The 27,970-nt window shown below is 51.8% G+C and overlaps 1 protein-coding gene across 6 annotated transcripts in view; it reads right to left on the bottom strand.

The window, feature by feature from the left end:
• Positions 1-622: 622 nt before the first annotated feature.
• The window catches only part of ARMC9 (armadillo repeat containing 9), a 147,473-nt gene continuing 120,125 nt past the window's right edge, over positions 623-27,970 (bottom strand). For all 6 annotated transcript variants that reach the window (XM_072796654.1, XM_072796656.1, XM_072796657.1 and 3 more), the window contains 5 exons: positions 20,884-20,993; positions 15,225-15,361; positions 10,125-10,236; positions 2,706-2,878; positions 623-1,422 (listed from right to left, as the gene is read on the bottom strand). In XM_072796654.1, coding sequence (XP_072652755.1) covers positions 1,400-1,422; positions 2,706-2,878; positions 10,125-10,236; positions 15,225-15,361; positions 20,884-20,993 — 555 coding nt within the window. In that variant the 3' untranslated portion in view covers positions 623-1,399. The remainder of the gene's footprint in view (positions 1,423-2,705; positions 2,879-10,124; positions 10,237-15,224; positions 15,362-20,883; positions 20,994-27,970) is intronic.

Here is a 27,970-nt window from a genome sequence, read left to right as displayed (position 1 = left end):
TGCCTCCACGTGGGGAGCTGGACGGTCCCTGAGGTGGACATTCCCAAGAGGCGGGTAGAGCCTTGCTCTCCACAGCTTTCTCCCCAGCAGCGCCGAGGGCGCACATCACGAGTCTGGATGTGGCCTCTGGGCCAGTCACGCAATCGCCGAGTTCTAACGTGCCCGGTCTCGAGCCACTGCCAAGAACTCACAAAATGAAGCCAGGACCCCAGCCGGTGACGAGTTTATGGGGAGCTCGGGGATAACCTGGGACTTGCCTGCTCTGACCTTCTGTTTGCCTCCTCTGCTCGCTCTCTTGAGGAGTGAGGGGGCCGATGCTTATCCTCTGTGTAGGTCCAGCTGGACCCCAGAAACGTCTTCACTAAGGGCATAGTCAGGGCGGATGGAGTGCCTGGGGTATACTGCGTGATTTTATCCCCCCCCCCCCCCCCACGTACTATCTATATTGATTACTTTGGGCAGCCCGAGTCGCTCAGCGGTTTAGTGCTGCCTTCAGTCCAGGGCCTGATCGTGGAGTCCCAGGATCGAGTCCCACGTCAGACTCCCTGCATGGAGCCTGCTTCTCTGTCTGGGTCTCCGCCTCTCTCTCTCTCTGTGTCTCTCATGAATAAATAAATAAAAATTTTAAAAAAATTGATTACTTTTATTTCAACAGTCATATTTTAGGAGAGGTCAGATCTTGCTCCTAGCTTGGGTGACATTTGCTGGCTCTGCAGGCAAAGTTCTCACCTTTGTCCTAAGACATGAGCTCTGGTGTCACCCCTCTGCAAGGGGCCAGCACCCCTCCCGGGCAGGGTCCAGTCATTTTGCCAGGGGAACCATTGTGGGTATAGTCTAAAGGCGGGGGGGGGGGGGGTGTCACACTGGTTAACGCTATGAGGTTTTAAAGAAAACACGTGTGCAGAAGATTAGGAACGGCTTTATGTTCCAAGCTATATACGGGACTATATCGTATTCTTACCAGATTTCAAAAAAGGACAAAAATATCAAATTTGTTGCTCGGGAATATGGCTGGAGAATGAGTCTCCCTTGCTATTTATTCTAAATCCCTTCAGTTTTCTCCTAGCTGGACGGAGACGAGCGCTGGTTTCCAGCGAGGCCAGGGCCCCCGCCCCTTCGCACGGGCTCCCGAGACAGGGCCCCGCTGCCTGGGCTCGCCCCGTCCACCCGGCTGCGGTCCCCTGTGCGAGGGGCAGGGACGGAGGCGCGGGGACAGGGGCCCGCGTCGCGGGGGCCGCGCTGGGCCTGCTCCCGGGCCTCGCCTCGGTCCCTGAAGCCACTTGGCGGCTCGCAGACCACGTCTCTCCACATCTGTCACCTGCAGCCGCCGGCGGGCCGAGACGGGGAAGCTGGCGGGTCCTCCGGCAACGGGATGGGGACACTGGCGACGAAGCCACCCTCACTTTCTGTGAGACTGGCTGCCTGGAGAAGAAAAAGCCAGAGCGTGCTGCCAGCCCCGCGGCAGCGCCCGCACAGAGTCCCCTCTGTCCCATACAAGCCCTTCTTTCAATTGGCTCCGTGCGAACAGAACACAGAGGACCTTCCCTCCCGGGTCACCTGCTCCGGGCCGGGGCACGGCTCACGTGGCCATGCTCCTTCCTCACAGGAAGCAGGCCGCTCGGCCTGGGGCCCTCCGTGAGCTTTGCTGGCAACAGCTTTGTTGTTTGTCGAGGCCACAGGACACGAGGCTGCTGCAGGCTGAGCTCTCTCTGCGCGGGCGCGGGGGGCGCGGGGGGCGCGGGGGGCGCGGGGCTGCACCCCTCTCCGCGGCCAGGCCTTCCCGGGGTCAGCCGGGGTTTCCTGTGGGCCCGGCTGAGGAAGCTGCTAGACCTGCGCTGCTGGGGGGACACGGGGCTGGCAGATGGGCCCTGGAGGTGACGGGCCAGCGCGCCTTCCAGCCTCGGCCCATTAACCACATGCCAGCCCCGGGGCCTTGGCTGACCGGAGCGCCCAGGGCCGGCAGGAAGCGAGGGGGCAGGAGTCGCAGAAACGCGTACATCCTGGTAGGGGACGGGTTTTCTGTTGCTTGACATTCTTTTGTCCTGCTTCCCTTTATTTTTCATTTATTTATTTTTAAAGATCTTATTTTTTAAGCAATCTCTGCACCCAACATGGGGCTCCCACCTACAGCCTTGAGATCAAGAGTCACGGGCTCCGCTGACTTTGCCAGCCAGGTGTCCCTCCCTTAGTTTTAGTTAAGCCGCCTTAGAAAGGTCCAGGCTCAGCTGGGGAGGGGAGGGGCGTGGTCAACTGGCCAAGCCTAGCAGGGGATAGAGGGAGGAAGTGGTCTTTACAGTGACCACAATGGCAGGAGGGGGGCACCTTGGGCCCACCCCAGCCTCGGTCCCTCTAGTGGCACCCCCTCCAAGGCACGTGCTTCTGCTTGATTTCCAGGCTGCCTGTGTCGCTGCCTCCCACCAGGAGCCAGGGCCAGGTTTCAGGGCCCACCACACAAGTCCCACAGAAGTGGGGGGATCTTAACTCTGAGCACTGCCTGGCTGGTCTGTCTGCCAGGTTGTGCCTGAGCCCCCGAGGCCCATGGCAGTTGCACAGATAGAAAGATGAGTGAAGAACTGGTCTCTAGGGCAGAAGGGGACACCGGCCGTGGCTCTGGTCCTGCAGGGAGGGGACGCGGCCTTTTCCCTATTTCCCTGCAGCCCGCTGGGCGCAGAGAGCACGATGCTCTTCCCTCTGGGCTGACTTACTCTGTGGGCCCCTCGTGGAGGACATCATGGAGCTGGGGCGGCTGGCCTGCTGGGGGCCGCACGAAGAGAGCTGAGGGGTCAGGGCTGATGCCCTGGCCTTGGGAAGGTTCAGGTCCAGGATCTCCGGGGTGCTGGGGGTCCGGGCCTTGCCGGTGAAGGCCGATGTAAATTCCCTGGAACAAGACATGCAACCTAGGGTCACAGCTACTGCATGGTTAGGAGTCGCAGGAGGAAGGAAAGAATTTCCCTCTGAGCGCAAAGGTGCCTGGCAGGCACTGTCCTTCCTGGGCTCCGGTGGGGCTGGGGTACAGCGGGGTGCCTGGAGGCATGCATCCCTGCCCCCATGGAGCTCACACTCCAGGGGAGGAGGAAGAGAATAAAAAAGAAATAAATGCTAAGGAGGAGCTGAAGCAAAGGGAGACAGGGAGCTTGGGGGGATATCGAAGTGTTAGGATGGCCCAGGGAGGTGTGGCTGGCAGAGGAATGGTCCTCCATTCTGTCCACATCCTACTCCCTGGCACCTTTTATTTTTGTAAAAGATTTTATTTATTTGAGAGAGAGTGAGTGAGCAAGAGATAGAGCGAGCGAGCATGAGTAGGTGGAGGGCAGAGGGAGAAGCAGGCTCTCCACTGAGCAGGGAGCCCGACGCGGGGATTGATCCCGGGACCCTGGGACTCCAGCCCGGTGAGAGCTGTGTGGGACTTCTAACCTACAGGACTGTAAGGTTCTAACACATCTGTGGTGTTCGGGTCACTCCATGTGCGGTAATCTGTTGCAGCAGCGAGAGGACACTAGTTTTAGGTGCGGTGGCCAGGGAAGGCCCAGAGAGTCTGGCAGGCATCACAACCCCATTTCTCAGATGTAGAAACTGAGGCCCCAAGTTTGTGAACTTTGCCACGGTCACATGACAAACAGGTTGTGAGGCCAAGATTTGAGCCCAGGGGAATCTTACAGTCAGACATCCTCCAGATGCCATCTGGACCACAGCCCCAGGGAGCAGCCTCACAGAGAGGTGGTGGAGGAGTCCCAGAGCCAGCACCCTCAGCTCGGGGCTGTTGGACAAGATGTCCTGGGAGTGGGGGGCACCTGAGTGGCTCAGTTGAGTGTCTGCCTTCTGCTCAGGGCGTGATCCCGGGGTCCTGGGATGGAGTCCTGCATCGGGCTCCCCGCAGGCAGCCTGCTTCTCCCTCTGCCTATGACTCTGCCTCTCTCTCAGTGTCTCTCATGAATAAATAAATAAACTCTTAAAAAAAAAAATCCTGGGAGGGGGCCCCTGGCTCTGTGACCTCCCAGCCACCCTGCTGGGTTTGGGGATCCCCCAGTAAACCACCCAGCCATTTGCTGTCTGGCTATCAGAGACCTGTGTACACGTACACACCTTGCTCCTACCTTGACTTCTGGGGTCCTTGCTACCTGTGTACCCATTTTCCTGACCATAACTCTAAAGATCAGAGTCCCAGGCTGTCATCATCACTGAATGAGCTAACGTACAGATCAGCTCAGCTACCAGCCTGGCACATGCTCTGTACGTGGCAGGTCTGTCTTCCCTTCCCTGAGTGGGTGTCTTGGCCTGTGGGCTTCACATGGTCGGTGCACAGCAAACACTGTGTGAGCCTGGAGAGTGAAGCTCCTCTCGATAACCAATGGGGAGAGTGTGCATGTACGTGTGCACACAGGGGTGGGAGCATAGGCAGGTAGGGGTGGGGGAGGCCAGGGGGGTATGCTTCCTGGAAGGGCCCAGGCCCTCCGTCCTGCTCTGCTGCTCTCTAGCTGGTGACTGAACATAAGCAAGTTTGCTGACAGTGGAGGAACCTCAGTTTCCCCACCTGTAAAATATCTACAGGACAGCTGTGATGATTCTGCAAGGGAGGCTGTGCCCTGAGGCCAACTGTGGGCCCCATAAATGGGGGTTCTGGTTCTGGGGAGTGGGACTTGGGAGGAAACTAGAATTTATTTGATTCACTTCTATATTCCCTTAGGCCCCTCTTTCTTTTTCTTTCTTTTTTACAGTGAGAATACTTTAATCTTTAGAAAAATAAAAAACACCGGAAAAATTTTCAAATTCAAATTTAGGAGAAGACTGGCATAAAAACTACCCATACTTTAGGCAAGAAATCTTTGATGGATTGATTGATTATTGTTATAGCGTTGATTATTTTTATATTGTGGTAAAATAGATAAAAAATGACCATCTGTGGTCATATATATATATATATATATATACACACACACACAATGGAATACCACTTAGCATCAAAAAATGAAGTCTTGCCATTTGCAACGATGTGGATGGAACTAGAGGGTATTATGCTAAGTGAAATAAGTTAGAGGAAGACAATTATCATATGATCTCACTCATATGTGGAATTTATGAGACAAAACAGAGGAACCTAGGGGAAGGGAGGGAGAAATAAAACAAGAGAAAATCAGAGATGGACAAACCCCAAGAGACTCTTAACCATAGAAAATGAACTGAGGGTCACTGGAGGGGAGGTGGGTGGGGGGATGGGATTACTGGGGGATGGACTTAAAGGAGGGCACACGATGCCATGAGCACTGGGTGTTATATAAGACTGATGAACCACTGACCTCTACCTCTGAAACTAATAATACATTGTATGTTAATTAATTGAATTTAAATTTTAAAAAGTAATTCTAAGAGAAAAAAAATTATCATCTCAACCATTTAAAATGTAGCCATGCTACATTTTAAGAAGGCACAACCAAGAGAAACTAGTGCAAACTACTCGGAGAACACTGGCAGCTCTTCCTGGGTTACCCGGGGATGTCCATCACGCGGTTGCAGGACAGGGAGGCCAGGATGGCAGGCCAGCTTTGCTGCAGGGGACCTTAAAGTCAAGGCAGCAAGATGAGGTTTCGGGGATGGGGGACGCTGAGGTTAGTTGGTGAGAAGTGAAGGGAGAAAAGGTCTGGGTCCCAGGGCCAGGAATCTGTAATCTCCCAACCCCAGTGCAACCAGAAAAGGGCCCCGTCCTTTGGGAAAGCAATTTGTTAATGGGTATGAAAACTCTTAGGTGTGCGTTCATTTTATGTATCAACTTTGCTGGATGCCTAAATATTTGGTCAAACATTATTCTGGATATTTCTGTGGTGGTTTTTTTTGGATGAGATTAACACTTAAATAGGTGGATTTTGAGCAAAGTAGATTGCCCTCTATAGCCTGGGTGGGCTTCGTCCAGTCAGTTGAAGGCACAAGCAGACAAAGACTGATCTCTGAGCAGGAAGGAACTGTGCCAGCAGACGGCCTTTGGACTCCAACCGCAACTCTCCCCTGGGTCTCTGGCCTGCTGGGCTACCCTGTAGGGGTACCCTCGCCCAGCCTCTGCAATCACGTGAGCCAAATCCTTAAAATAACCCCTCCTGCCCATCCCCACCTCCCCTCCCCCGTTGGTTCTCTTTCTCTGGAGAACCCTAACAGGCCTTACACTAGCCTCCTCTTTGCCCCAGGGCACGAGGGCAAAGGGCACTTGTTTGCCCACAGTAGTGTGGTTGCTGGTGAGAAGAGCATCCTCAGACAAGGGGGCCCCTCCGGCCCCTCCTCCGGCACTGGAGAAGGCCGCCCTTGGCAGGGCACCAAAGAGCCATCGCTTGGCTTGGCCCGGCCCCAACCACACTGGGCGCTGCTGCGGGAGGTGGTGGTGTTGACTGAGGATGCTGGCCGCTGTCACTGAGCTCTGCGGGGGGGATGGCTTCAAGGCCCTGCGGGGGAGGGACACCGTGGGAGGCAGAGGTGGAGGCTCAGCGCGGCCTCCAGGACCCTCGAGTGGGGAGCCCAGCAGTCTGAGCAGCGGGGACCCGGGGCCAAGAAATGATGATGAGGCCAGATTAGGGCAGGGCAGGAGAAGCGCGTGGGCAGGAGAGTCAGGACGCAGCGACCTGTGACTGCGGGAGCGTAAACCGCCACGGGCAGCGTGGTGCCGAGCCCCGGGCAAACTTCACTCTACGAGAGTGGGGGGTGGCCCGCGAGATGGACAATTATCCATTCCCGGGGCCTGCCCACGGAGGTGTCCGGGCTCGTCAATGGGAGCTTTGTGCGGGAGGGAAGAGCCAGCAAAGGCTCCCGGCGATATTTAATCTTTGCTCGTGTTTGGAAAGCTGCTGAGTCATAATCTCACAGCGGCGCCTTCCCGGGGCCGGAGGACCCCGCGTCGCTGTGGGCACGAAGGTCCGATCCCCCTCAGCGGTCTCCGCTCCTCAGGGCCCGCCACGGGCTCTCGGGCACCGCCACGGAGGTTGCACCTGCGCCCTAACAGCGCAGAGGGGGCGAGGCGTGGGGTGACCGGGGAGAGCACACACGGGACGCAGGCAAATGCACAGACTGTCAACTGTGCACGCGAGTGTGTGTGTGTGTGCGTGTGCTCAGGGACACGCAGGGCTCCTGGCCTCATTCCCCTGACGTCCTTGTTCTTAGTGTCTAGTTACTTTGAGCTGGAGGCACCTATGTGTCATCAGGCGCTGCCGCGTGTCCCTTGGGGACAGATGTGAGGGGGATAAAGCGCCCGTGGAGACGGATGTAAACGCTCTCTCTTCTTCACTTTCTAAAAGCCATGAGACTTGCCAAAGAGTCATACCCTGTCTGCGGCGGGACGGGCGCCCCGACACTGCTTCCGATCTGATCTGGCCTGGAGCCCACTCCCCGGGGTCCTCGGCCTGGGGGGCACCGTCCAGCAGATGCGCCGGGTTAACTGTGTGCTCCCCCCGCCCCCCCTCTACCCCCCGCTCCCGAAGCCAAGGACTCTAAGGAGCAGAGAGAAAAGAGAACAGGAACACTTGGGGGTGCGGGGGGGACTTCGGGGTCTGAAGCTTTTTCTCGTGGCTTCCAGGGAGGCAGCTGCACGGCCAGGCGGCGGCTGGAAGCGGGTGCAGCCGCGCTGGGGCCTCGCTATCTTTGAGGCCCCTCCTAGCTGGGGTCAAGCCATGAGAGTATCGCTGGGTCTACCGTTTCCCCAGACCCGCCGCTCCAGAGCCTTCCATGGGAAGCCAGCAGTCAGGCGGCGCCCGCCCGGCAGTCTTCTGGGGCAGGGGGCTGTCCTCTAGGGACGGAGACAGAGGGAGAGGGAGAGAGAGGAGCTGGGGCGAGCCGAGGGACGAATGTTCCCCAGGCCTGAGTCATCGCGGAGCCGCTGTCTCTCCCCTTCTCCCGGCTCATCCACCAGCGACTTCGAGAGCCTGCGTGGGGCCAGGGAGGGACACGGACACCGTCGGCCGAGCCGCCGGCCCTGTTCCCTCAGGACAGTGGGAGCCGGGCCCAGGCCCAGGCCCAGGGACCCCGGCGCTCTGCGCCTCCGTGCCACGGGCCCTTGGGGTCGGGGGCGGGGGAAGGGGTGCTTGGCTGAGACGTGGGGCAGCCGTGAAGAGCAGGCCGGGGGCAGGGGGACAGTGTCACTGGCAGCTGTCACACAGCCGGTGGGGGAGCCAAGAGCCGGGGGTGGGGGGACCAACTGTCTACTTCTCCCTCTTTTCTTCCTCCTCTTCCTCAAACAGAACCCCCCCAGCCCTCGCCCCTACTTCTCCCAGACTTAAGAGATGAATGCACATGACTGACATTAAGGCGACAGTCCCCTGAACTTAATTAACCCCAAAGGGGCATTTGTGCCCTACAGGAGCTTGGGGGGATCCCTGGCTCACCCCACTTGGCATAACCGGGGGTATGTTCCTAAGGAGAGCCAGTGGGGTCCCCTGCCTACTATGAACACACTTATCCTGGCGAGAGACAATTGTTCCTGGTGGCAAGCCTCAGAAATGAATTCCGCCTTCCTGGGAAGGAAGAAGGAACGGTCCCAACCCTGGAGGGCCGGTGTGGCCTGGCTGAGACGTGCACTGTGCCTGGGCCCGGCCCGGGGAGCAGCACCCCCGGATCCCGGGGCCCAGCCCTTTCATGTCGCATCCTCGCTTTAGGAGGGTGCCCAGAGCGGGGGATCCCCTGGCCCCGGGACCAGCCTGTGGGCCTCGGGCACTTCTGACCCAGGCCACATCTTCAGCCAGGAGGGGGAGGTGGGCCCCTGGGTCCCCAGCGGGTCAGGGGCTGGGCCGGAGGAGACCAGAAGCTTGGCCTCCCTACCCCAGTCCAGGCCCAAGTCCTCGGCTCGACCCCACACAGTGCCGCTGCCCCTGGGAGCCCCAACTGTCTTTTTACCCCGTGCCCGCCACAATCTCTGCCTAGTGGCGCAGGTGAGAAAGGTGGGGGGGTGCTGCCCAGTGGGGGTGGGGGGCTGCAGCACCCTTTCAGCCTTGCTGCACGCGCTATGGGAGCCGACTCTGCTAGGCCTTCGGCCCGTGGAGCTCAGCAGGAACTCCCGTTTCTGTGGCTTCCACCCGTGGGACGGCAGCCCGGCCTGAGCCAGGGGAGGGAGGGCCATGGGCTGGATCCTCTGCTCCCTCTGCACCGTGAGGGGTAACGTCTGTAGGGAGGCGGAGGCTTCAGGTCTCAGGGGTCTGAATGTAGCCCCCCTCCCGCCCCAGCTCTGCAAGACCCTGCTGCTCAAAGAGCTCCTGAGGGGGCCAAGGTCAGCCATCCCCACGGCTGGGGTCCCGGCCTGCTCACCGCAGACACGTTGGTGGCAATACTTCCTAAGTCTATAGAAAATTCTATACACAGGTGGAGACACAGGGGGCCTGCGCAGTCACCATAGCAAAATCCCTCCAGTTCAGGGACTCCAAGGGTGTGGTCACGTTAAACACGGCTCTAGGCCAGTGTGGGAGCCCAGGAGGCTGGCTTCTCCGTCTTGAAGTGACTCAGGCTGCAGGGCCCTGCGTGGCCAGGAGGAGCGGCGGTGGTGGCAGCCGGGGTGCCCCGCCGTCGGGTCGGGGCTGAGACCAGGGCTAGGCTCCTCTCCCGGAGCAGACTTCCTCGGATCTGAAAGAAGGGGCCTAGACACCCAGACTTTCTAGACTCTAAAGGACCCCGAGTGACCTATGGGAGGCCCGTCTGTACGCATTTGGTGCAGAGGAAGAGAAAGGACCTTTCTTTCCGTGCAGGATCCAGTTTCTATTTCAGGAAGGTGACATCTGAGCCAAGCCGTTCCACTCATCTCGTTCTCCATCCTTCTGCCCTCCATCCCACCTTGTCCAAAAGCAAACAGCTAAGACAGGAGACAGGAGCAGCTAAGACTGCTCACAGGTCACTCCAAACCACCCCGGCTCACAAACGTGCTCAACTCACAGTTCTCGAAACGAGTCCCCTGGGTACGTTTAGAAGTTTCTTCTCCTTCCGGTCTGACAACCGAGGGTTCCCAGGTGGCAGGTCCCTCCCCTTGGGCTCTGAGGTTAACAGGTGCCATGGCCACATTCCCCCGGGGATCTCGTGGGCTGCTTCAGGCCCAGGTGACACGCTCCTCTGCTATCACAGTCAGAGGCTGGACCGAGAGGAGCCCTCCCAGGACACCTCCCCATTCCTACCTGCTGGGCTCTCCACTGCCTGGGGCCTGGCTGGGGACCCCCGCGGAGGGCAGGCGAGCTTCTCCCTGATGTCCTGCTGGCCACCATTCTCCTGGCTTGATGTCCGCGGTGGCTGGGGAGGAGAGACATTTCAGTTACCTCTGGCTCTGGAACCTCTCTGAGGATGCTCCTTACTGGGCTGGGCCAGAAAGCCAAGGAGAGCACAAGCCCAGGGTCACCCCCAACAGCCCCCTGGAGCCTTTGGATGAGGACCTGTTTACGTAAGCAGCCCGAGAACATTCCAGGCGGCTGCTTGGTGTACTTAGAACCCGCGGCTGCAGCGTGAGCACTCTGGCCAGAACACACACAGCACAGAGAAGCACAGACCTTCAGCCCTGTTGCTTCTGGCCTCCCCCTGCCTCTCAAGGAAAAGCCAGCAAATGTGGAATTGTCTCTCTGGGCCACTGCCTGGCACCACTGATCAGGAGCACGAGGCACACTGAAAAACTACTAGTTGTTCATCTGAAATTCAAATTCAGCTGGGTGTCCTGTATTATTTAAAGAAAAAAAAATTTAAAGTTCTATTTATTTAAGTCATTTCTATGTCCAATGTGGGGCTCGAACTCACAACCCTGAGATCAAGACTGAGCTGAGATCAAGAGTCGGATGCTTAACCGACTGAGCCACCCAGGTGCCCCTGAGTGTCCCGTATTTTTACTTGTCAAATCCAGCAACCCCAGAGGTGGGGCTCTCTCCCCACTGAGCTGCCCCAGACCCTTCAGACCTGAATCTGTCAATCCACCCAGGGGGGTAGTGCTGCCCCAGCTCCCAACCAGCAGTACTCGTGCTGACATCATGGTCAAGGCCCAGGACACCTGCATCATCCCGGGGACCTTCAAAGAGAAGTGACAGTCCCAATGACATTGCCAGCGAGCTCTCCTGACAGCCTATTCTGTGCTTCAAATGACATGACCCCCTCCTTCTCTGACCCCACTTCTCTTCCTGTTCTACAGCCAAGAGGTCCATGCCACCGTCAGAGCAATCCTGTGATAGAGTCAGGATCTGCTGCTGCCTTAAGCCAAGCTCCTTCCAGCTCTTTTTTTCTTTAAGATTTTATTTATTTATTCCTGAGAGACACAGAGAGAGAGGCAGAGACACAGGCAGAGGGAGAAGCAGGCTCCATGCAGGGAACCTGACGTGGGACTTGATCCTGGGACCCCAGGATCACACCCTGGGCCAAAGGCAGATGCCCAACCACCCAGCCACCCAGGCGCCCCTCCTTCCAGCAACTTTTAAAAACCTCCCTGGTGCCTTTGCAACGTGCCCTCTGCTTTATCTTAAATATAAACGTTCTTTGCCCGTGTCTTCAAACCCACAGCGAGAGCTGCAGCTTTGACTTCCTCTGACTTCTTTTGACCCAAACAGGGAATCTGTTTCTGGCATGGAACCCAACGGACGCCTTTATTTATGGTCCACACCAGATGCTCTCCATGTGGTGCTGGGACTAGACCTGGAAATTCAGTCTCCTCTGACCTGTTCTCTGGTGGACGACTGGCCTGCTTGTCTGTGCTCTCTGCTCAACGGGCTTCTCGTAAGGCCCAGGAGATAGAATGTAGGTGCATGACACAAATAACAGTTGTGTGCTGGGCTACACACAGAGAAAGCCCCATTCCAGTGAATGGTGCCCAGGGGAAGGCAATCCTTCCAGATCAGGAGCTTCCTCAGGGGTGGGGAGGTGGGGGGGGGGTGGAGGGACAGGTCGAGGGTGGTGGGAAAGCCCCCTGGCCGGAGGGGAGGAACTCTGCTGTGCTCTCCTGAGACCCTCTGAGGCTTTCTGGTCCTGTCACCAAGTAGCAGCCCCCTCCCCATGCCCCTTCCCATTTCCTCCGCTGAACGTCACAGTGCAGGTTTTCTGAGCTCCCACCACAGAAAGACAGGCCCACTGAAAGCTGAGAACAGTGCACACTCCAGGTGCTCCCTGAGCCCAAGGACTGTTTCCTCGCTTGTGGATCCATTTCTTTTTTTTAAAAGATTTTATTTATTTACTCATGAGAGACACGGAGAGAGAGGCAGAGACACAGGCAGAGGGAGAAGCAGGCTCCATGCAGGGAGCCCGATGCGGGATTCGATCCCGGGACCCCAGGGTCATGATCTGAGTCGAAAGCAGACGCCTAACCTCTGAGCCACCCAGGTGCCCCTGTGATCCATTTCTGACAGGACCAGGCATTTGCGCTCCAGGCCACTGACAAAGTACATGACTTTGATGTCCGAGATAGCCCTGGTTTGATGGGGGAATGGGAATATCTTTCCTTAGGCCCATGTCTTACAAAATTCTAAGGCACATTCTTGGCTTTTTCCTTTGGGAACTATTTCCTTTTGGCTCTGTGGGGCCCAGGCCCTCTGCTTAAGAAGAATGTACCATCTGGGCCCGCGGTCAACTGATCAAGCAGTTGGAGGATCCCAGCTTCCTCAGATTTCACCTTTGCTCTTGACCGAATGCGGAGGTGTGAAGAGCTTTCTAAGCAAAGACGCTGGGGCTGCAGTGGTGGGTTCTCACTGGGTCTGTAGTGGGCATGAGTTCCCGGCATGAGTGAGGCCAGGAGGCCAGACTCAGCCGAAAATCACACATGAGGGGCCTCAGAGGAGTAGCTTCGTGAGGCCGGCCTGGGATGGGGGCCAGGTGGGCGGGAGCACAGAGGCAGGAGAGGGGGCTGCAGAAGGACTGTACGGACAGAGGGGTCCAGAGGAAGTCAGGTCAGGCTTCTGGAAGGGAAGGAATAACACAGAAGACCATGAGGCCAGGTGCCTGGGTGGTTCAGTTGGTTAAGTATCTGCCTTCGACTCAGGTCAGGATCCCAGGAGCCCCACATTGGGCTCCCTGCTCAGCGGGGAGCTTGCTTCTCCCTCTTCCTCTGCTGCTCCCCCCTTCTTGTGTGCGCTGTCAAGTAAATAAATAAAATCTTAAAAAAAAAAAAAAAAAAGACAAGGAGACAGACTACCTGGCTCACCATTGTCCTCTTCCTCTCGGGCCCTCTTATACCTGCCAAGCCCAGATGCAGCCTCAGAACTAGTCTCAACACTGGTTATGTGCATTCTGAGCACATAATAAGCCCAAGCCTACTTGCTATCCATCCTCACGCAGAGGCTGGGTCAGAAGAGGGATTGATGGCGGCGATGAGACCAGCTGGGGGAGCTGACACTGGTCCAGGGACATGGGTCCTGGGGTGGCTGCAGCTGGGCAAGCCTAAAAGAGGGTAGAAGGAAGAAAAGAATCTGTACCAGGAATGTTCCCTACAGTCTCCCTGAGTGACAGAGGGGGAGCCACTAACCCAGAGGGCTGGCTTCTCCAATAGGAGGCCCTTAGTCAAGGATTTTAAGGGAGAAGTAGGAGTGCTGCCCTGAGGCTGAGAGCAGGCTGGGCAGGGCAGGGCAGGGGAGAGTCGTTCCTATGGCTGGTTTCTGGCCTGTGGAGTGAGAGCAGTTAGTTCTGGAGCCCAATGAGGCAGATGGGGCCCAGGTGGGGGTCCTGGGCTCCAGGCAGGCCTGGAGAGCCTCCAGGCAGGGGAGAGTCGTTCCTATGGCTGGTTTCTGGCCTGTGGAGAGCAGTTAGTTCTGGAGCCCAATGAGGCAGATGGGCCAGGTGGGGGTCCAGGCAGGCCTAAGCTGAGAGGTATAGGTCAGAGGAGGGGACATGTGGAACATGGTCTCAGTGTTGAGGGCTAAGGGGGTACACCTGGCAGTATGGCCCAGGCCAAGCAGCTGCCCTGGCTCCAGGGACTGCATTTAGGGACTCCTACTGCTCACCCACCCTGGGTCCCCTGGTGGCTGCCCGCTGTTGTCATGCAAGGAGCCAGCATTTGCCAGGGCCTCACTTTGTTCTCAAAAATCACAGGGACATCAACATCTCTAGGAATATCAGCTGCACGCAGCTACTCCATCAACAGCAGCCTCAAATGCCTCCATCCTAGAGGTGACACATGCTAAATCTTTCCAAACTAGAGGAGGACCGTACTGATAACCAGCACAAGACAGAGGGCCACCCTGGTGGGCACTTTGGCCAAGCAAGGTTGTTCCTGATAAATAAATTATCCTAAATGCCACGTTTTGGAAGTCCAGGTCTCTAGAGCTTGAAATAATTTTTAACTCAATGGCATTAGGTCAGATTGGCAAAACTGGTCAGACCACCTACAACCTCCACCCTGGCAGCAAAAATCTCTGGACAAATGCTGGAGCTAATCACCTTTTAGTGAAGGCATATTCATGTTTACAGCTCCAATAACACATGTAAAATAACACACGATCCCAGCTGGCAGGACCCCTAAAGCTGTGCATCACCAGGAGACCCTCCCCCAGACTCTCAAACAACCTGGCTTTCCTCTGGCTCCGTGACCAGCCTACTGCTTTGAAACCAGGGCTTGGAAACATTGGAATCCAATTGTGAACAGATTATAAAAGTTCTCAGATGTTTCTCATACTGGAATCTGACCTGCTCCTCTGTTGTTTTTCTTCTCTGAATGGATATTACAGTCTTATCTGGCTTGCTCATATCCTTTTAATTTCCTCTTGCAAATTAAAAAAAAGAAAACAACTTTGGACATTTCTGATTCAAAGCATATATATTTTTTTTCTGGCATCTAAAAAATCCTTTTCTCCCCCGTCTGTCTCCGGTGAACCCGACTAGATGTTTCCGAATGCCTTGGCTCTGGTGGCCCTTTCTGCTTCTATCGGCACATTTCTGGCTCAGACCAGCCTTCGAACAGGTGGTCGACCGCCTCGGCACCAGAGTTTGGGGCGCCAAAGTCTTAGTCATAAATCTACATCCTTCTGAGACGACTACTTTGAAATTGCCCAATAAACGCAGATTTCTGCCAGCAGAAATCTTGCCCGACTGGCTTGTGGACATGAGCGGTGCACGCGGTGCTCCGGGAGGAGCCTTAGAGGAGAAGCCTGCGCTCAGGTGCGGCCCTGTGGCTGCAGGCCTGTGCGCCTCCGTGACGCAGGGCCGTGGTGGGGCTCAGGGGTGAGGCCGAGGCCTTTCTGGGGCTCTCATGCTGCGGCTTCCTTAGATTCTAGGCATCGCCAGCCCCAGGGCCTCCGGCCCCCTGCGGCCAGCCTTCTTACCTGAACAGGAGGCACAAGGCTCTGAGGCGTTGGGCTCCCCGCCCTTGTACCCGGGAGGGTGGGTGCTCATCAGCGACGAGACGCTGCCCTTCCTGGCATGTTGGGCCATCTGGGGAGAGATGGGGTGGTCTTCCAGGCTGGAGGAAAAAACCCAAAACAGCAATCAATGCAGATGGCCAGGAGGTATTTGCTGACTACCACGTAGCATCACAAATATGGGAAGTGGAAGTACCTGAAATTCTTTTGTTAAGCTGGTATTTGCAGATATTAAACCTTTTTAAGGGTGTTGGCAGAAACTAGAACGTACTCTGTTAGCTGCTACAGATTCACAGTGATACATGGCTTCGCAGCCTTCTAACACACGGTGATGTCTTCTGGGCCTTGGGGGACAGGGAAGCATGACATTTCATCCAAACGTTAAATTTAAGGGACCCATCTCCTGGCCTTCCCCTCAGAGGGTGAAGCAGATTAACGAAGGGGTGAATGCAGTCGTGCCATCAGGGCGGTGGCAAGAGCCGGGCAGGTGCGGGCCGAGGAGGGGCTGGTGGGCCCCAATGGCCCAGCAGACTCGCACTGGGCACCCCAAGGTGTCAGAGGCCCGGGCAGGCGCCGGACACAGGGGCTCCGGGCAGCAAGGCACCGGGAGGAGGCCGGATGGAGGCGGCTCAGGCCGGACGACAGGCCCCGAGGAAGGGTCTCCAGGCGGCCCGGCAACACAGCACTTGCTTCCCTTCGCCAAGGAGACCCGCCGCCTGCCCAGCAAGGGCTTGGTGGGACACGCCACGCGAGGATGTGGCGCTCGCGGGGGCTGTTCTTGAGGGTCGGGCCCAGGGGCAAAGACAGACACTGAGCCTGCCTGAAGGGCCGGGAAGACTGTGTGTGTGTGTGTGTGTGTGTGGTGGGGGGCATCCGGCTAGTCCTGAACCCTGAACTAGGCCTGCCTGGGCCAAAGAGGGAGAATTTTCCAACAGAGGTAACAGCAAGGCAGATGGAGAGGCAAAAAGGGAAAAAAAAGGTATAACTTATGCTGCATGCATCACAGAAAGATTTAAGGCGTCACAAAAATTGTGGACTGGAAGGGAAGGGAACAGGGTGTCCAGGGGAGCTTCGAGACACGAGGTGGTGGTGGGGGGTGGTCCACTGAGAAGGACCTTGTCAGCCAGGGTTTGATTAGATTTGACCCCTAAGGGAAATAGCTGCAGAAATGACATTCCGTGATGATGTGCTAGAAACATCCTTCTAAGGTGGTGGAGGGTGGACTGTGGCAGGGGCACTGTGGGGAGAAGAGATGGCTCGGGGGGCAGAGGGCAGGGCCTGGGGTGGGGAGAGCAGAGGGAGGAGGGGGCTCGGCCACAAGGTGGGATTCTGGCTCGGGCCTTGGGGGGTGTCAATGCCACTCCCTGAGGCCGGGGGCTCGGGAGACACTGGTGCTCACCTAGGAAGTACTGACACGGGGTGCTGTGGGGAGCCCCTCATGCTCTGGGCTGAGATTTGGGCGTCTGCAGTGTGTAGGGAAGCCCAAGTACACGCAGGATGGGGGGGACCAGAGATGGGGGCATTTGAGAAGAGGGGCGAGTTGGGGACCAAGCCCACACGGCAGCTGGACGTGGGGGTGGGGTGACCAGGAGGGTGGTTAGCAGGGGCAACCGCAAGATGCTGAGGGTGCTCTAGGGTTGGAAACTGCGAGGTCACGGGTGACCCGAAGTCACGGCTGGACCACGGGGGCCGCGGAGGACGGGGCCGGGGCCGGGCAGCCGGGAGACGGCCTGGGGATCTGGGGGCCTGTCGGGAGGCCCGGGAAAGGAGAGCAGTGGAGTCGGGGTGGGTGGTGGTGGCGCAGGTGGAGCATGACGGGGTAAAGGGTTGTTAAATGATGGTGCCAAGTGTGGCCAGTGAGTGCAGGGGAGGGATCCGAAAGCCACAGAGGGGTGAGGCTGGGAGGGATGCGGAGGAAACAGGCCGAGGGAGGGCTGGGGTGACGGAGGGCACAACCCGGAGTTGTGCAGGGTGACTGTCATTTTATTTTCAACCTTTCTTTTCTTGATTAAAAAAACCAGTGTTTATCATGAAAAAGTAGGAAAATACAGACTATAAAGAATGTCCTGCCCTCCCAATGCCTAGATACGACGACCATCATTAACATCTGATATCTTTTCACTTTTGAAAAATGCAAATATATACTTTAAAAAATAAACTTGGGGGCAGCCCGGGTGGCTTAGCGGTTTAGCATCTGCCTTCAGCCCAGGGTGTGATCCCGGGGTCCCAGGATCGAGTCCCATGTTGGGCTCCCTCTATGGAGCCTGCTTCTCCCTCTGCCTGTGTCTCTGCCTCTCTGTCTCTGAGATTTATTCATCTCTCATGAATAAATAAATAAAATCTTTAAAAAATAAATAAATAAACTTGGGATCACTGTGAGTGGCCAGCAGGCTAGATCTATCCTGTTTTATAATTTGCTTTCTCACTTAATATATAGAGGCTCTCCCCTAGTCTTTTTTTTTTTTTAATTTTTATTTATTTATGATAGTCACAGAGAGAGAGGCACAGAGACACAGGCAGAGGGATAAGCAGGCTCCATGCACCGGGAGCCCGATGTGGGATTCGATCCCGGATCTCCGGGATCGCGCCCTGGGCCAAAGGCAAGCGCCAAACCGCTGCGCCACCCAGGGATCCCTCCCCTAGTCTTATATATATTCTAAAACATCACTTTCAGTACTGTTTAGTGTGAATGTATAATTATGTAAACAGTCTCCTGCTTTGGGCATTTAGATTCTTTCTTTTTTTAAATGAATAACTTTTTCTTTATTTTTTGAGAGAGGGGCAGAGGGAGAGAGAGAGAAAGAGAATGTAAAGCAGACTCCTTGCTAAGTGCAGAGCCTGACACAGGGCTCGATCTCACGACCCTGAGATCATGACCTACACTGAAATCAAGAGTAAGATGCTTAACCAACTGAGTCACCCAGATGCCTCCATTTAGATTATTTCTAATGAATACCGCAATAAATACCCTTGTACATGTATCTGTGAATATCTGATTACTTCTCAGCATATAACCCCAGAAATGTGATTACTGACTCCAGGAGTACTGGTACCTCGAATGTGTGCAGTGCATATTGTCAGTGTCTCCAAGATCACCGGGATTCTTGATTCGCACTCCTGGTGACTTTAGGTTATCAGCGCCAGTTGGATTCATGGTGTCACAGAAACTTTTTAAAGAGGCTAAATAAAGATCCTTGAAAGTTACCTTTCTGCCAACCGTGGGGAGCACGCTGCGTCCACCACAGTCCATTGACCACAGTCCATCAATCATTTCTCTCCCCCGCAAGGCGGCCGGGGACAGGAATCACATCTCATTTATTCTGGTTTCCCTGGCAATTAGCACACCATCTGGCACCCAGGAGTGATATGTTTGTAGAATTGGCCCAGGGGAGGCAGTTGGTGATGAGCAATTGTTTCACCAGTGTGGGACGGTCCATAGTCAGGGCAGTGAAATCCTCTCACTCCTTGTAGGGGCTGGTCCCACGAGTCAGGGGACCGTCACCATGCTCCCCAGGCATGGAAAGATGTCCTCTTCTTCCTCTCCACAAGGTAGAACACCTGACCCCAGAATTAACGGAGCCAAGTGGTTAGATCTTATATTTATTAGATTCCTTTTATCCAGGGCAGCCCGGGTGGCTCAGCAGTTTAGCACCGTCTTTGGCCCAGGGCGTGATCCTGGACACCCGGGATCGAGTCCCACGTAGGGCTCCCTGCATGGAGCCTGCTTCTTTGCCTCTCTCTGTATCTCTCATGAGTAAATAAATAAATCTTAAAAAAATATATAATTAAAAGAAGGATTCCTTTTATTATTTCTAACTAAATATCCTTATGCCATTGTTGCCTCTCTGGGTTTCAGTAACTTTAAAAGATAATCTTGTTTTTTAAACATTTTATTTATTTATTTATTAGAGAGAGAGAGAGAGAGAGAGAGAAGCAGACCCCCTGCTGAGCAGGGAGCCTGATGCAGGACTCCATCCCAGGACCCCTAGATCATGAGCTGAGCCAGAAGCAGATGCTCAACCGACTGAGCCACCCAGGTGCCCTTAAAAAGATGTATTTATAAACTAGAATTACTAGTAGTTAACACTTGGCTATATTCTAGATCAAACAAGTAAACACAAAACCTGATATAAATGACATTTTGGGGGCAATTATGGGAATACTGATATACTTTATAATATTACGTGAATGTTAACTTTCTGAGGTGTGATAATGTGGTTAAGTACAAGATGTTCTTACGCAGGGGATACCTGTTGCAAGCCTGCAACCTTCTTTCAAACAGTCCAACAAAACAAAGTATATGTGTGTAAATCATATATTATGCACATAGAAGGAGACCGAGAGAGGAGGCAAAGTGGCAAAATGTTAATAGCTGGAAGCTAAGTTAAAAGTACTGGTAGTGAGGGGCATCTGGGTGGCCCAGTTGGCGTCTGTCTTTGGCTCTGGTAGTGATCCTTGGATCCTAGGATTGAGTCCGGCATCAGGCTCCCTGCAGGGAACCTGCTTCTCCCTCTGCCTGTGTCTCTGCCTCTCTCTGTGTCTCTCATGAAAAAATAAATAAAATCTTTTTAAAAATGCATATTGGTAATTTAAATTAAGAACCTTGAAATATGAAGCACGTGGTGTCTCATTTTGAAATAAAATCTAAGAGACCATCAATCCGTGGTGTGGACCTGGAAATCCTCATAGGTCAAGTCCCACGTGGCAAGAGCACTTGGCAGGATCTGGGTGCCAAGTGCTGGCTCAGCATCCCCAACAGCCACACATGGAGCAACGCCAGGGCAGGCATTTCCGTGTTTGGTTTATGGCTGTATCCCAGGCACCTGGTTATTCATTACAAATTGCTATAGAGTAAAACTGGAAACAAGCGAACTGCTCAGCTATGTGGGTTAACTAAATAAAATACGTCCCGCTCATTTCAAGTATTTTATGGCCAATATTTGTTGAATGAATAAACATAGGTTTTTCTCCTGCTTTCTATAAACCTCTGGCTCGTACCTGTTTCTCTCTGCAATTTTCTCTTGACAGCTGGGCTGCCTGGCCTGGGGCCCCTGAGAGCCCACAGGGGTATAGGCCGCCAGCCCCCCAGGTCGATCAGAGGTTCTGGGTAACCACACTAAAGTTTTGTTCCTGTAAGTGGGGTAGGAGTAAGACTATGAAGAAAGCTAGGCTGCTAAACATGCACAGACTTGCTTTTAAAAGTAAGTTGATTTGGTGCCTTGACCTGTGACCCCCCCCACTCCAACATAAGTCCTGGTACAATGGTGGGGGTGGGTGGGGGCACAGAACAAAAGCAACCAGAGTCCTGTCTGAGTGGACACACTGCTCCTTCTGGTCCTTTCCTTTGAAATTACATTGGCCAATAGTTGGCTTCTTCTGGGCGAAGGCTGGAAGTGCCTGGAGATCCTGAAGGCCAATCACTTCTTTTTTTTGGAAGAAGAAAGCCAGGGTGAAGAAGACAACTTCTTTCCCGGCAAAAAAATCCCCAAGAGATAAACAACGAAGAGGTAAATGCTTTCCAGTGCGAATGTTTTATTTTGAGTTTTTAAATACACGCATCTTACACTGCAGTTAAAACAAAGCTTAAGCATAGATATCCCCGCCTCCGTTAGCCCGGACTTACACTGCGGTCCTGTGGCCGCCGGGGGTGACGGGCCGGCGCAGGGGCTCGTGGGCACTCTGCTGCACACCGACCAGGCCCTTCCGCCTCGTCTTCCCCGTGTTCGTCATAATCTGGTGGAAAGAAAGAGGAGAAAGGGCTGGAGACGCTGTGTACTTGTGAGCTGATCTAGAAGTAGAAGTTCCTGTGTGTAATAAATTAATCTGTCATAATCAAAGGCTTTGCAAATAAATGAGTAAGGATCATGACACAGATTATTCAGATAAACAGAAATTGGGGGAAAATTTCCCGTGGGCTTGCATATTATACTATTTGACAGTATAAAGTAAAAAAATAAAACAGACCATGGAAAAGAGAAGAAAACAGTTGAATACAGTAATAATCACATCTCTGGGAAGACTGAGTTTTGAAAGTGAGAAGGAAAAAAAATTAGCAGATTTGGTTTCATAAAAAAGTAACATTTCCACTTATATATTAGAGATAAACCCAAACTACAGGTAAACAACAAGCCGGGAAGAAATATTTGCACATATTTAATAGATGAAATGTTGAGGTTTTCATTAGATAAGCAGCTCTCACAAATCAAAAAGCAAAACAGTAGATTGTGTTGAGCAAAGAAGTCAAATAGCTAAGTCATAAACAGAAAAGATCACCAGTTAATAAATGATGAAAAAAATGATCAACTTTACAAGTTATTGGAAACTACAACTTCACAAAACAGGTATCATCTTTCAACTATTACATGACCATTAAAGCAATGATCCACCCACTGCCAGCAGGAGTCATAAATGTTAGTGCCACAGGAAGCCGAGTCATTTCTAATTACTCTGGGAAGTAATCTGGTGTTTTATATCAGGAGTCATAAAAATGTTTACATCCTTGGGTGTAAATCCTAGTGAAAGTACTCCAAATATGGAAAATATTAATAAACAAAGTTGTTTGTTACAAAATTGTTATACAGTAAAACTGGAATAATCTGAGTGTCTGGTAATAGAGGAATAATTAAGTGAGATATGGCATGTTCATTTGAAATATTAACTGGTCATTTACAATGATAAAGACTTGGGTTATGAAGAAAAATGTTTCTTTAAAACATTTAATAAAAGGTTATAATACTACATATAAATGATGCTTTCCATTATGTTAAAAGTACACAAAAGACCAGAAGGAAATGAACACTACAATGCATACAGTGGTAAGCAGTATAGTAGAACCAAGGGGGATTTTTTCTCCCCTTTATTTTCCAAGTGTTCTGTAAAATGGTTAGATTATGTTAACAATTAAGAAAAACAGTTTAAAAAATAAATTACTGTAAAACTGGTGCAATCTGAATGGAGTTTCGATTGTGTCAGGACGGACTGCCCATATGACAGGGCACTGCAATCATTTGAAACAGGGCTATTACGGAGACTGGGGGAAGGGTGCACAGGACCTCTCTAGGCTACTCTTCCAAATTCCTATGAATCTAGAGTTATTTGGAAATAAAAATAAAAAAAATTGGCATGTACAGCAGCAAAAACAAACTAGAAATTTTTTAAAAATTGGAATTACATCTTTGATTTCTTGATTTTTGCTGAGAGGTTATTTGGGTTTATCTAGCGTTTGAGGTAGGGAAAAGAAAAAAGGGGCCCCATTGTGTTGTAGGGACAGCTGCCAGCTGGGTGAGTGGACAGGGTGGGCCCAAACCCAGGCTGGTAAAGGTGGGGGTGGAGGGGAGGCAGTGTGAAGGGGAGTGGGGCGGGAGGAGAAAGAAGGTGTGAGGCCTTCAGCATGGGGAGGAAATGGCACAAACTTCTAGGTAAGCACTAAAATGCAGTTCCAACTCCCTTTATATCTCTTGTGTGATGTGCAAAAAAGGGCTGTTTTAACTGCAGTCAATTCTCACACCTGCTGCTTTTACTAGGACTCCCCTGTGGTCACGTTGCCCCGTCCAGTCCAGTATCGAGACTCAAATTTATTGGCTGTGCTACTCATCAGGGGAGCAGGCCCCTTTTGCCCACCCCAGGAACACCCATACTGCTCTTTCTCCCTCCATTATTCCAGACAGAACACCTGAGTCTTGCCAAAAAAGGCCTAGAAGGTGGGGTCTTAAGGTACTAGAAAAGGAGGGAAGGTGAATATATGGCTTCTTGCCTCCTCCTCCTCCACTCACCCTCCCAACTCCTTCCTAGAAGACAGAGAACACTTCACTTACATGTGAGAGTGTTTCAGATTTTGGAAAACCCTGTCAACCATACCATTTCCCTTTTATCCCCCAAAAAAGATTTTAAGTAATCTCTACAACCAACATGGGGCTCGAACTTACAACCCTGAGATCAAGAGTTGCACATTCTACCAACTGAGCCAGCCAGGCACCCCTGCTGTACCATCTTCTTAAAACCTTATAGACTTAAGAAATAACTTAAGGTGGGTGGTATTCATCGTCTCCAGTGGATGAAGAAACGGAGTCTGGCCTGTGGGCTGGAAGTGTCTGGTCTGTTACCCAAAGGCCTGAGGAAAGGTCCTTGGTGGAGGGAAAGTGCAGGACCCAGCACTGTTCTGGGTACACCCAGCGTCTCAGAGCAGCCGCTTTCCCTAGGGCCTGCTTCCTGCTCACCTTACAACCTGCTGTGCTTGTGGGTGAGCCACATGGGAGTCCATGAGGTCTCCAGGCTCCTCTCTGGGCCCCTCAGTTTCAAAGCAGCCTTTTTGGGCTAGAAAGATCTGAAAGGTTATCTAGTCCTGCTGACTATACTGAGTTCCACAGAAATGCCTCAGGGGCTACTGGGAGAGAGCAGAGAAAGGGTTCCTGGCAGCCACCTTACTCAACCAGAGGGACTCAGCCTTCATCTGTGTGACAGATGGGGGTTTGGTTCGAAAGAAGGTTCTGCTACTTAAAAAATGCAGTGGATGATTTAGCAGAATATAATTTATTCAGTAGTAAAAGATGGTCAACACATGTCAATTTAGGTAAAAAAAAAATGTTATTTCCTATTGACTAGTTTTCAAGGACTGGTGAATCACATAAAGAAATTATGACATCTTACTATAAAAAAAAAAGAAATTATGACATGTTAATAAAGCAGTATGAGTTTTTATAAGAAAATATAGGTATTCTTACTATCTATCTTCTATTGGTCCACCCGTTTATCTACCCATCTATCCATCCATCTACCCACTCACCCATCCACCGATCCATCGATCCATCCACCTATCCATCCATCTAGCTACTCATCCATCCATCCATCCATCCATCCATCCATCCATCCATCCATCTATCCATCCATATAGAAAATTACATGCAAGCTAGAGCAGACACTGTTTGCTGGCTACCCAATATTCATTCTCTCTTGACCAATGGTGCTCTAATTTTGTTGGCACATAAATGTTTCTACTTCGGGCCCTAGGTGGCTCAGCGGTTGAGTGTCCACCTTTGGCTCAGGGCATGATCCCGGGGTCCTGGGATCGAGTCCCATATTGGGTTCCCTGCATGGAGCCTGCTTCTCCCTCTGCCTATGTCTCTGCCTCTCTCTCTCTGTGTCTCACATGAATAAATAAAATCTTAAAAAAAGAAAAGAAAAGAAAAGAAAAGAAAAGAAAAGAAAAGAAAAGAAAAGAAAGAAAGAAAGAAAGAAAGAAAGAAAGAAAGAAAGAAAGAAATGTTTCTACTTAAAAATACTCCCTTTCCCAGATTCCCTTGCAGCTAGTAGTTCTGTGACCTGGTCCTGACCAGTAAGAATGGAGTGGAGGTCGCTAGCTGGAGCTTTGGGGAAAAGCACTGTAGACAGGTAGATTTGGCTGGTCTGCCAATTTGGCCTTCTTCCTGACTTTATCGTGGATTTGTGCCAGGAGCTGCATGGGTCACCTCATTACCACGAGGCAACATGCCTGGGAATGAAGGACTGATGTATGGAGGCAGGACTACCATTGAGCTGACGAAACCGGAGCTTCAAGGCCCCAGAAGGGGCCCAAGCAATGTGTTCATGTGGGCATATTTTTTGTAACATTTGCAAAAGTAAGATATTTTAATTGCAAGCACTTTATACTGCTGTTTCTTTCCACTCTGACTTCCCTTCTGCTGTTTCTTCCTACTCTGACTTCCCTTGTCACACTTCCCTTCATGTTGGTGACATGATGCTGGAACAGCCAAAGGCAATTTGGGATTTAGGTAAGGGGATGCTGAGTCCAGGTGACATTTAATTTGGGTTTCCTGAGATGTATTCATATGATTCCCAATCACCTGGGTGCACAGCCAAACAATTGCTGGCTATTCTGGGGCAGGAACGGCTTCTAGGAATTCCCTATGTTGTTGGAGTATTTATGAATAATCCATATGCAAGAAAACTTGAAATATCCCCAAATTTTGCAGCTTATTTGTGGAAGAAACTTGAGGAAGGTGTTCTCAAATTTAGTGACTATCCTAAAAATGTAGCCAGCATCACCAAAAACTAAATGTGAGGCCAAAAAGTTTTCTAATCTTGATCAAATCTGATTAAATTTGATCAAATATGTTATAAGAAGGACTAATTTCCATTTCTCTCTGTAGAAAATATTAGGAACTCATTGTCATATATGTAGAGGCAATCAAAGGCATGAAACAAAACTAGACAAAAAAGCCCCCATGGGGTGTGCAAAGCAGCTAACTAATAAAAACATTATTTTTCTCTTTGTGATATCTGTCAATTCTTTTTTTTTTTTAAGATTTTATTTATTTATTCATGAAAGACACACACACACACACACACACACACACAGAGGCAGAGACACAGGCAGAGGGAGAAGCAGCCTCCAAGCAGGGAGCCCGACCTGGGACTCGATCCTGGGACTCCAGGATCACCCCGGGCCGAAGGCAGGTGTTAAACCACTGAGCCACCCAGGGATTCCCTTGAGCCACCCAGGGATTCGCTGTCAATTCTTAAAATGTGAATTTCACTGTGATTTCTCATTCTCATTCTAAATCAGGTGTTCACTTCCATAACTAACTTTGTATTCCTTTATTTAAAGACCTCCTAAACCCCATAAGCCAGAGGACCCATGCAACCTGGGTCTTTCCTTCATATTGACAGGCAGAGTGTAGAAAGACATGGACAAAAAAAAAAAAAAAAAAAAAATGGATAGAGCCTGGGGTCTGATGTCCCACAGCATCATCAGCAGGACTGATAAGTCAGGACTCTCCGCTATTAGCCGTTAATAAAGCAAAGACACGACACAGAGATAAATGGAAGAGTAACAGAGGGAACGGTGGTTATTATGGTTGTTTGTGCTGTTTTCTTTGGACTTTCGAGTAATACACATGCATTTCTTTTGTAATTAGAAAGAAGAATACAGGGGGTGCCTCACTGACTCAGTCGGTAGAGTGTGTAATGCTTGATCTCGGGATTGTGAGTTCAAGCACCAAGTTTGGAGTAGACATTACTTAAAAACAAATACACATTAAAAAAAAAAAAGAATACAAGAAACAAATTGAAAAAGAAATGCATTTGGAGGGACACCTGGGTAGCTCAGCAGTTAAACGTCTGCCTGGCCCAGGGCATGATCCTGGAGTCCCGGGATCAAGTCCCACATTGGGTTCCTTGCATGGAGCCTGCTTCTCCCTCTGCTTGTGTCTCTGCCTCTTTCTCTGTGTCTCTCATGAATAAATAAATAAAATCTTTGAAAAAAAAAAAAGAAAAAGCATTTGGAATATTTAGGAGTCTGGGATTCCCACTCCCCCTGCTTGTTCAGTTGTTTTCACACAAGGATATGGATTTTTAACTCCAACCCAATTCCTCACTCTGTAGAAGGCACTGAGCCTTCAACCATTAGTCAGGCAGAGCAGGGATAACTGGTTGAAAAGTGATTATAAAAAGGTCCAAAGTGGAGACACATTAAAAAAAAATTTAAAGCAAAAGTTGTAAACCAAGGCTCTTCCTTCTCTGATTTTGGTTTTTGCTGCAAGTAAAGCACAGCCAGCTGCAAGCGCCTCATACTCCCACCAGGGCAGTGGGATGGTAGGGGCCCAGAGCCCTGTCTTTCTCCAAGGGGCTCAGCCCGGCACCCTGGCCAGCTGTGCCCACCACCCAAGTGGCAAAGTTTCCATGGTCCAGACTCTGGTTTCAGGACCACAGGGCGTGTGCGTGTGTGTGTGTGTGTGGGTGGGTGTAATAAAGATGCAGATCCCCTCTTGCACCTCCATACACACATTCTCTGGAGGCAGGGCTGACCAGTCCTTCAGGCGATCTCCAGAAAACTGAGTGAATTTGGGTCTTTGTCGGACAGGGGGAAGAAAGTGTGGAAAGTGAGTAATTAGCTTTTACAATCAGCCTCCCCCCTGCCCCCCAAACTGAGTCTGTGCTTAACACAGACCATATGGAAATTGTGAATATGCCACTCAGTGGGACTTCTCTCAATTTGCAAATACAGCATGCAATTCACTGGAAAATTGACAGCTTTTCCAGAAGGTGGCACAGCTTAGTGGGAAAGAACACAGGCAAGCAGGCTCAAATACACTTGAGAATATTCCTTACCTTCCTTAGTCTCAGCTCTCCTGTCTAGAAAATGCTATACTATCAGAATTTCCCCCATAGCTTGTTGGGAGGACCAAATTTACTGGAGTCAGGTGTGTGAAGCCCTCAGCACAAAGCTTGGCCCGTGACATGTGCTGAACTCATTTAAGACGTGCCTCTTGCTGTTGTTGAGGGTAACTAACGATACATTTAAACTGTGAAATAAAAACAAAAAACTGAGATCCTATGGTAAATATCTATACCCCTTTAACCAAGGTGACAAAGCTATTTAAATCTGGGCATTCTTTTTAGGAAGAATTAAGTGATTATTCAGCATAGTATGGATGACACAAACAAATTCAGAAATAACCAAGCGAGGAGAAGTTGGCAAATCATCAGTCTTGACCTGCTGACGGTCACGGCCTAAGGAAGAAACGAAGCATGCTGCTTTCCACCAGAATTACGAGTAAGCAACACATTTCATGTGACCACTGCCACTCTCATGCAAGCTTAGGAAAAGTGACTTGTTCTTTTGTCACCAGCTTTCTGAGTTCTCTGTGGTCTGCAGCATTTCTTGCGGCCAGGACTCTGCAGTGCACGGGGTCTGTATGCTTTCAGTTGGGAGG

This window comes from Canis lupus, chromosome 24 (assembly GCF_048164855.1).
Source record: "Canis lupus baileyi chromosome 24, mCanLup2.hap1, whole genome shotgun sequence".
NCBI classification, from domain to species: Eukaryota; Metazoa; Chordata; class Mammalia; order Carnivora; family Canidae; genus Canis; species Canis lupus.
This window is presented reverse-complemented; position numbering and strand designations above follow the sequence as displayed.